The sequence below is a fragment of the Empidonax traillii genome, unplaced genomic scaffold, assembly GCF_003031625.1.
Source record: "Empidonax traillii isolate 1590-97213 ecotype Southwest subspecies unplaced genomic scaffold, ASM303162v1 scaffold856:size409766, whole genome shotgun sequence".
Lineage (NCBI taxonomy): Eukaryota > Metazoa > Chordata > Aves > Passeriformes > Tyrannidae > Empidonax > Empidonax traillii.
In genome coordinates, this window is record NW_020956049.1 from 309,557 (window position 1) to 318,222 (window position 8,666).

General features: G+C 48.7%; 1 protein-coding gene across 1 annotated transcript; it reads left to right on the top strand.

Moving 5' to 3' along the window:
• Positions 1 to 1,045: 1,045 nt before the first annotated feature.
• On the top strand, positions 1,046 to 7,283 carry LOC114067072 (opsin-5-like). The gene is made up of 4 exons (XM_027902256.1): positions 1,046 to 1,123; positions 4,376 to 4,669; positions 5,252 to 5,583; positions 6,928 to 7,283. Exons 1-4 carry the CDS (start codon positions 1,048 to 1,050, stop codon positions 7,273 to 7,275), a joined length of 1,050 nt encoding a protein of 349 aa, XP_027758057.1. The 5' UTR covers positions 1,046 to 1,047; the 3' UTR covers positions 7,276 to 7,283.
• Positions 7,284 to 8,666: the final 1,383 nt, after the last annotated feature.

Consider the following 8,666-nt stretch of genomic DNA (forward strand, 5'->3'; position numbering starts at 1 on the left):
CACTGTGCTGGCTGGGTGCTGCCCTGGTTCAAAGTGAAGTTAAAGTTAATGGCATTGCAACTACAGAGCTGTAAATCTCTGGGCACCAAAATAAACACCTGTGTATGGAAACAGAGGGATGAGCCTGTGAACATATTCAGAGCCTGGAGCCAAACTTGGCATTGTTTAAACAGACAGAAAGAGCATTATCACAATCACAGAACCATAGAAAGGGTTGGAAGGGACCTTAGAGACCATCTCAATCTAACACCCCTGCCATGGGCAGGGGCACCTTCCACTAGACCAGGCTGCTCGTTATGATGATTTGATTATTTTGATCATGATGATTTTAGGCTCAGATATTATAATGTGAGGCCCTGCTGTGGCTGTTTGCCAAGTCAAACCACCGGAGTGACCTTAGAGGTTGGTTCTCTGGTGCTTTGCAGTCATTCACAGACCAAGCATCCTCTAGTTCTGCCCTGGAGCAGCTCTGACAGCCCTGCCCTCAGCAGTGTGGCTCTGATTCTGCTGAGCTCCTGCAGCAAACAGCTCTCCTCCAACACCTCAACACAGAGATCCCTCACCCCAACCTTTTGTCTCCCATATTCATCCATAAACCTGGAAAACAAAACTCCCAACCTTCCTTCCCTTGCCTAATCCCTCAGCATGCACATATTTCCCAGAGCTGCTAATCATTGAAGAACAACTGTTTTAACTCATCTGAGAGCATTTGCATTGGGAAGTTTCTTGACAAAAGAAGGAGTAGAGGGGTGGGAGAGGAGAGGGTGGGTGGAGAGATGCTCTGCCAGCCAGGCAGGCGGGATTGCTCTGGCAGTGGCTCTGCCTGGCTGTCACTGTGCCCCCCGAGGGACAGAGCCTTCCTCTCACTCCAGGCTTCTCCCCTGCCACAGCAGAGGGAGGGAGAAGGAGAGAGCAGAAGGATCCCTGCACTGACAGCACCCAACACACTTGGCTCACACCTGCAGCAGGCAAACCATGAGGACGAGCCTCTTTGCTCCTCCAGCCACTTCACCTTCGATTTGAAACCTTCACCCACCTCCAGCAGGGATGATGGAGGAGCAGTACATTTCCAAACTCCACCCAGTAGTGGATTATGGAGCTGGGGTCTTTCTTCTTGTCATAGGTGAGTTCACAGCCTTCTCATTTTTTTGGAGCCTGGGAACAGGCACGCAGGGCCTCCCTGGCTGTGCCGTGGTCAGACAGGGCAAGCTGGAGGCAAATGACAGAGGATCTATTTTCCCCCAGGTTCCTCTGCTTAGTGCCCTCCTGGACACCAGGATTAATCTCCACTCTCAAATTCACAATGTTTTGTTTTGATGCTGAAGAATTGCCAGCATGAATTTGGCTCTGTGGCATCACAAGTATTCAAAACAAGTTGTTTATCTCTTACTCTGGCATCTCAGCCATGTGAGCTGAGTCGAGGCAGCTCATATCATGGGACTGATCAGGGGAAAGCAACTGTGGTCTGACCCTTTGGGGGGGGGGTGGGGGGTGTCATTCTGCTGTGTCTTGGAAGGATGAACTGCTATAGAGCAGCAAAATGTTTCCAAATAGCAGTTCTGGGATTTCTAGCAGCCTGCTTGCCCTGCTGCAGGCAGAGTTAAAGTGAAATACCAGTGGGGATATCTACCAACCTGCTCTAGTGTGGCTTCAGTTAAGTGTTGTCTTCCTTGTCAGCTTGCTGAAGGTACACAAGGATCTGTTTCCTACTGTTGTGGATTTGGGGAGGAGAGTAATTGATTTAGGCATGCTTTCCACCTGAGTTTTGCCAAGATGAAAAATTCCTCCCTTCAGCTCACTTGAAAACCCTGGCTGAGATAGGGAAGTCAAGCCTAAGCTTTAATATCGAGGGTTTGGGCAGCAGTGCTGGGCTTCAGCACTTCACATCTCCCCCTGCTCTGCACAATTCTCCCTGCACTCAACTGTGCTGTGCTGTCCCCTCAGCTGTGCTGGCAGAATACAACTCAGGGGGAGGAAAATCCCTGCCTGCTAAACAACCAAGGGTTTTTTCTTTTAATCCAAGTCAGGATGCCAGCTCCTTTCTCTCTGAAATGTAGATATATGGATGCAGTTAAGGCAATGGGAAGGGGCAGCAACAAAGGGCTGGAGCTCCCGTTGCTGATGGGCCACTATGCTACAGTCTCACACCTCTCCTAAAGGGATTTTAGGCACTAAAACTTCAGGCACAGCTCCCAGCATTGGATCAAGAGCCCTGCGTGGCAGCCAGGCTCACTGTATCCCATAGGGGCTCTCAGAAATAAAAGATTAACTGGAAACTGTGTTGTATTTATCCATAGCTTTGCCACCTCACTGGGGCTTTCAATTTATCCCCTGGAATTATGTTTTTATTTGGAAACAAAAAGGCCAGGGCAAGGGCTGCAGCACTCACCACCAGTTATTGGATTATTAGGCACTCTTGTCCAGTTTTTTCCCATGCCAGCCAGCGTGGGACATCCCACAGAGAGTGGGATGGAGGGGAAGAGCTGCAGATGAAGCAAAAGGGAGGGTGGGTTTGGACGTCTCCCTCTGAGAGTGAGACTAAGGGCAACTTCTGACCTCATATTTAGTGGTTAGGGCTCTTTCAAAGGCAAGTAAATGGAGTTAGTTTTCTATATGAAGCCAGAGGATGCTCGGTTTTGGGCTCCTCACTACAGCAAAGACTTTGAGGTGTTGAAGCAAGCCCAGAGAAGGGCAGTGGAGCTGGGGAAGGGTCTGGAGCACAAGTTTGATGAGGAGCAGCTGAGGGAGCTGAGGGGGATCAGCCTGGAGAAAAGGAGACTCAGGGAGGACCTTATTGCTGTCTACAACTCCCTGACAGGAGAGTGTATCCAGGTGGGGGAAAGTCTCTTCTCCTAAATTAATAAGTGACAAGATGAGAAGAAACAGATTAAAGTTGTGCCAGGGGAGGTTTAGTTTGGATATTAGGAAAAATTTACTCACAGAAAGGGTTGTCAAGCATTGGAAAAGTCTGTCCAGGGAAGTGGTGGAGTCACCATCCCTGAAGAGATTTAAAAGACATGTAGATGTGGCACTTGGGGACGTGGGTCAGTGGTGGGCTTGGCGGTGCTGGGTTAATGGTTGGACTTGTTCTTGGAGGTCTTTTCCAACCCAATGTCCCTATGTCCCAACCTGTGGCTGTCATTTTTGAGGAGAGTGCTCTTCCCACCAAGCTGCAGGTTGCTCTCCGTCAGCAGGTGCTGAGTCACCGTGGGCATCCTCCTGTGTGTGCAGAAATACAGCTCCAGAGGGCTCAGGGAGCTCTTCCAGGGTATCCAGAGGTGCCAAGTGAATATGTGTTGTCAGAAAGGGAATGAACGAGGGACGTGGGGTCTCAGATTTGTGTCTCCCTTTTGTTTAAGCCTTTCTCTCGACATCTCTGCGATTTTTGTGCTAATGCCAATATATTTGTTCCATTTTGTTTCATGTGCCTCTCTTAATTCCTCGGTGGGCACTTTGTTAAGTGGTGTCTGTGAGCAAGTGCAGCCTTCCTGACTCCACGCCCACAGGGGAACATGACAGAAGCTTTTTCTGTCTCCCTCTTTCACATCTGAGTTTAGAGGACAACTCCTCAGGAAAACCTTTGAACAAAATGTCTCTCCAGCACCACGTTCACACACACAGCCAGCACACGCACAGCACCGGGGCAGCTCAGAGCCCAGGAGGTTTCAGTGGGAGACACATCACGAAGAGGAAAGGCTTTGGGAAGTGGAGGGCACATAGATGAGAACGGACAGGCAGGCAGGACAAGCAGTTCAGCTGGAGTTTTTCAGCAGGAACGATATCCTTAGTAATTGAGGATATTCTTTCCCAGTACAAGAAAGACGTGGAGCTGCTGGAGTGAGTCTAGAGGAGGCTGTGACTATGCTCTGAGAGCTGGAGCCCCTCTGCTGTGGAGACAGGCTGAGAGAGCTGGGGGTGTTCAGCCTGGAGAACAGAAGGCTCTGAGACTTCATGGCAGCCTTTCAGGATTTAAAGGGGCTTCTAAAAAGAGGGAGAGTGACTTTTTATGCAGGTAGTGATAGGACATGGGGAATGTTCCAACCCCTTGCCGTGAACAAGGACACCTTCCACTAGGTCAGGTTGCTCCAAGCCCTGACCAACCTGGCCTTGAACACTTCCAGGGATGGGGCAGCCACAACTTCTCTGGGCAACCTGTGCCAGGGCCTCACCACCCTCACAGGGAAGAATCCCTTCCTAATATCCAATCTAAACCTGCTCTCTTTCAGTTTAAAACCATTCCCCCCTGTCCTATCAATACATATCCTTGTAAAAGTCCCTCCTGCAGTCCCTTTCAGATACTTCACATCCTTTCCAGGGATTTCACAGGCGTGTTAACTCTGTGATGTTCTTGTCTGTGCTGATCCTTGTCTTCCAGCCATACTGACAGTCCTTGGGAATTCAGCTGTCCTTGCCACAGCTGTGAAACGCTCTTCCTTCCTGAAGTCACCAGAGCTGCTCACAGTGAACCTGGCAGTGGCAGACATTGGGATGGCCATCAGCATGTACCCGCTGGCCATCGCCTCCGCCTGGAACCACGCCTGGCTGGGAGGAGATGCCTCCTGCATTTACTACGCCCTTATGGGTTTCCTGTTTGGAGTCTGCAGCATGATGACCCTGTGTGCCATGGCTGTGATCCGGTTCCTCGTCACCAACTCGTCCAAATCCAACAGTGAGTCATCACCTGTCCGGTAAACTCCTCGTGGTGTGTTTGGGCAGGATTATTGTGGAACATGGTATGGAGTATCAGGGCAGTAATAGTAGAAAAAGCCTCAGCTTTTAGTCCAATATCAAATCCTGATGTTCCCAGAAGGATCTGATTAAATTCTTTACTAAACAGTGGGGTTTTTCACTTCTTAGTTTTACCAAGTGAAACTACCCGAGAGCAGAGAGCCCAAATGTTTTGCTGGACCAGACTGTCTTCTCCTTCTATTTGTATTCAAGCAGAAATATTGGATTTTGAGAAAGGAATATTCTCCTGGCATTCCTGGACTGGGACCACAGCAAATTTGTGGTCAACTTGACCAGGTAAAGTTCCCTGACTTACTAAGCTTTAGATAAGCACTGAGAGCTGTGTTCAGGTCTCACCCCATCGATCTATGGACACTTTCTCAAGAAGACCAAAGGTTTGAGAACTGGAGCAGAAGGCCAGGTGTATCCATAGCTACCATCCTTCTGTTTGAGGAGAAGTTATGTCAAAAACCATGAGACTGAAGTGAGATCCATATATACTTACTCTTCCTCTTTCTTGCAGGTAACAAAATCACCAAGAACACTGTCTTCATCTTGATTGCTTTCATCTGGCTCTACTCCTTGCTCTGGGCCATCCTGCCCTTGGTAGGCTGGGGCTACTATGGCCCTGAGCCCTTTGGCATCTCTTGTACAATAGCCTGGAGCAAGTTCCACAACTCCTCCAATGGCTTTTCGTTCATCCTGACCATGTTCCTCTTGTGCACAGTCCTGCCTGCGCTGACCATTGTTGCCTGTTACTTGGGAATTGCCTGGAAGGTTCATAAGGCCTACCAAGAAATCCAGAACATTGACAGGATCCCTCATGCAGCCAAACTGGAGAAGAAGCTGACCCTGGTGAGTTATCCCAGTGATGGGATGAGTCTGCAGTAATCAGGAGATTGCAGGGAGCTGGCTCTGCTATGCATTACTCATAGAAACATGGAATTTGGGTTGGAAAATAGTTTGGGTTGGAAAGGACCTTTAAAGGTCAGCTATTCCAACCCCCATGAGGACCTTCCCCATCACAATGACCCTTCATTGCTTTTGGAGATGTGGTTCCAGTCTCATCCATACTCAGAGGAGCACAGAGCTCCTGAAAACCTTGGCATTTCAGCAGCTTGGTGAGGATAACCTGTCACAGGTACAGAACAGCTTGTTAAATCTTTAGGCAGTTGCACCCAAGATTTTCATGGACATACAGATTTTCAGTCATGCTGGAATAGCTGTTGAATCCTTTCCTGTTGGAATGGAGGTCTTGTTCTGTCATCCCAGATATTTTTACTTGACAGAGTGGCTACGCTGAGCAAGAGCTGCACAGAAATTCTGTATGGAAACAGGATTTTTTAATATAACATTTTTTCAAATATGCACTTCAGTTGTGCATTTCTTGAGAAAAGCCGAATTGATCCAAGATTTATAGAGGCCAGTCATAGAATCCCTGAATCATTAAGGTTGGAAAAAACCTCTAAGACCAGGCCCAACCATTAACCCAGCACTGCCAAGTCCACTACTAAACCATGACCCTAAGGACCACTTCTACGTGTTTTTTGAATGCTTCCAGGGATGGTGACTCCACCGCTGCCCTGGGCAGCCTGTTCCAATGCTTCACAACCCTTTCAGTGAAGACTTCTTTCACAGTATCCAATCTAAACCTCCCCTAGCACAACTTGAGGGCGTTTCCTCTTGTCTTATCATTTCTTACCTCAGAGAGTGATGCCCACCTGTCTTTCAGGCAGTTGTAGGGAGTGACAAGGTCCTCCCTGTGCCTCCTTTTCTCCAGGCTGTGGCCCCCCAGCTGTTCCTCCTCAGACTTGTCCTCCAGACCCTTCCCCAGCTCTGTTGCCCTTCTCTGGACTCGCTCCAGCACCTCGATGTCTTTCTTGTAGTGAGGGGCCCAAAACTAACCCCAGGATTCGAGGTGAGGTTTCACCAGTGCCCAGCACAGGGGGAAAGTCTATTTGTGCAGTTGTATTTGGGCTGCATCTGCCAGGACAGGTCAGGGAAGGAGATGAAAACAAGAGCTGCCTCATAAGAAACGCACTGTGTAGATCTGCTGGGTGGGAACAGAAGCCTCCTGTGTCCAGTGTTACCTGTGCTCATGGCACAGCACAACAAGCACAGCTCCAGGCATTTCAGGTTCAGGGACTGTGAGGCCCTGTTGGTACAGGCTGTGAACTGAAGGCCTGTGTTCCCTTCCAGATGGCTGTGCTCATCTCTGTGGGGTTCCTGAGCTCCTGGACCCCATATGCAGCCGCCAGCTTCTGGTCCATCTTCAACTCCAGCGCCTCCCTGCAGCCCATCGTGACGCTGCTGCCCTGCCTGTTCGCCAAGTCCTCCACGGCCTACAACCCTTTCATTTACTACATCTTCAGCAAAACCTTCCGCTGTGAGATTAAAAAGTTGCAGTGTTGCTGTGGCTGGCGAGCCCGTTACTTCAGCTCCGACAACTCCGTGGAGAATCCCGTGTCCATGATGTGGAGTGGGAAGGACAACGTCCGCCTCTCCTCGGCGGCCAAGCTGGAGAACCCGGGAGCTGCAGCTCACTGAAAAGCAGCCACGGGGTCACACAGCACAGGTCAAACCTGGGCTCAGTCCCGGGCCTAAATAAGTGGGGTTATCACTGCACATCTTATGCCAAATACAGAGGTTTTAATTATATATTTTTAAGTAACTATCAAATATTGGCTTTAGATTGCACACACATTAAAAAAAAAAAAAAATCTATTTTTTTCCAGAACTTCCACTTTAGAGGAAATAGATTTATGTACTAAACATAAAATCATGTAAACGAAACTTATTTTCAGGGAAGCAGCTATAATTAAAAGGGAATTTATTATTTTTGTGGAGTTTTTTTTTCTTATACTTTTGATTTTTTAATGCAATTTATCCGCCAGCTCTTGGCTCCAGCAGTAAAACAGCCATCAGAGGAAACCGTAGGTTGCACACGAAGTGTTTCCAAATAAACACAGCTGAGAGTGTAACTTTCAAGCAATACAGACTGAAAACCATATGGGGAGCAAGAAATATTCCCTGCCAGGGAAAGATGATAACGTGGCTGCTCTCAACAGTGTCTTGTGGTTCCTTGCTCCCTCAGAGGTATAGTTCCAACTCCTCAAAACACAAGTTCAAGGAGTCGAGCAGCCTCAGTTGGAAGAGGTTAGGTGGGAACGTGGCAGCCAGTGAAAAATGCCTTCTGTGTGTCCCAAATGGCACAGTGGGGAGTGAAGGAAGCTCCCAGCAGAAGGAACTGTGCACTCAGGCAGTTTCTGGACGAGGCACAACAGCTCTTCTGCCATGAAAGCTGGCGGAGCATTTGTTCTAAATCATGATCTTTAGGATTGGAAAAGACCTTTAAAATCAGCAGCCCAGCACCCCCACCATTAATCCGTGTCCCCAAGTGCCATACACACGTTTGCAGAACGTTTCCAGGCATGGTGACTCCATCTCTTCCCTGGGCAGCCTGTTCCAATGCCTTACAACTCTTTTCCTGGAGGAGTGCTCTGTATAGGATGACACAAGGCATCCTCAAGATAACCTGCCCAGTAATAAGTTGTCCTGCAGTGCAGTCTTGGCTCTCATGGCTTCCATGGGAGCTCCTCAGATCCTGAATTCCCCACTGGCTGGGGCACTGATATGATTGCAGCTGAGGACAGTTTGCTGATTCAGTTTAAATGATAAGTGCAATCACATCAGGTTTAACCAAAGAGATTCTGGGGTGGAAATGATGAGCTCCAACAGCTTAAATCTTTCTCCAACGTACGGTTTGTGACTTTAAAGGACACAAACACCTACCCTCAGGGTTTGAAATCTCAGAGAAAATATTGGGTTAGTGGTTGCAGCAGCTCTTGCTTCCCATAACCACACAGAATCAGAGAATGGTTGGGGTTGGAAGGGACCTTAAGGACCATCTCATTCCAATCCCCCTGCCATGGGCAGGA

Excerpts from the sequence above, each read along its gene's own strand:
- LOC114067072 (XM_027902256.1), top strand. The coding sequence starts at position 1,048 with ATGATGGAGGAGCAGTACATTTCCAAACTCCACCCAGTAGTGGATTAT. Across the intron at positions 1,124-4,375 it reads GGTCTTTCTTCTTGTCATAG|CCATACTGACAGTCCTTGGG; the intron begins GTGAGTTCACAG and ends CTTGTCTTCCAG. Across the intron at positions 4,670-5,251 it reads CAACTCGTCCAAATCCAACA|GTAACAAAATCACCAAGAAC; the intron begins GTGAGTCATCAC and ends TCTTTCTTGCAG.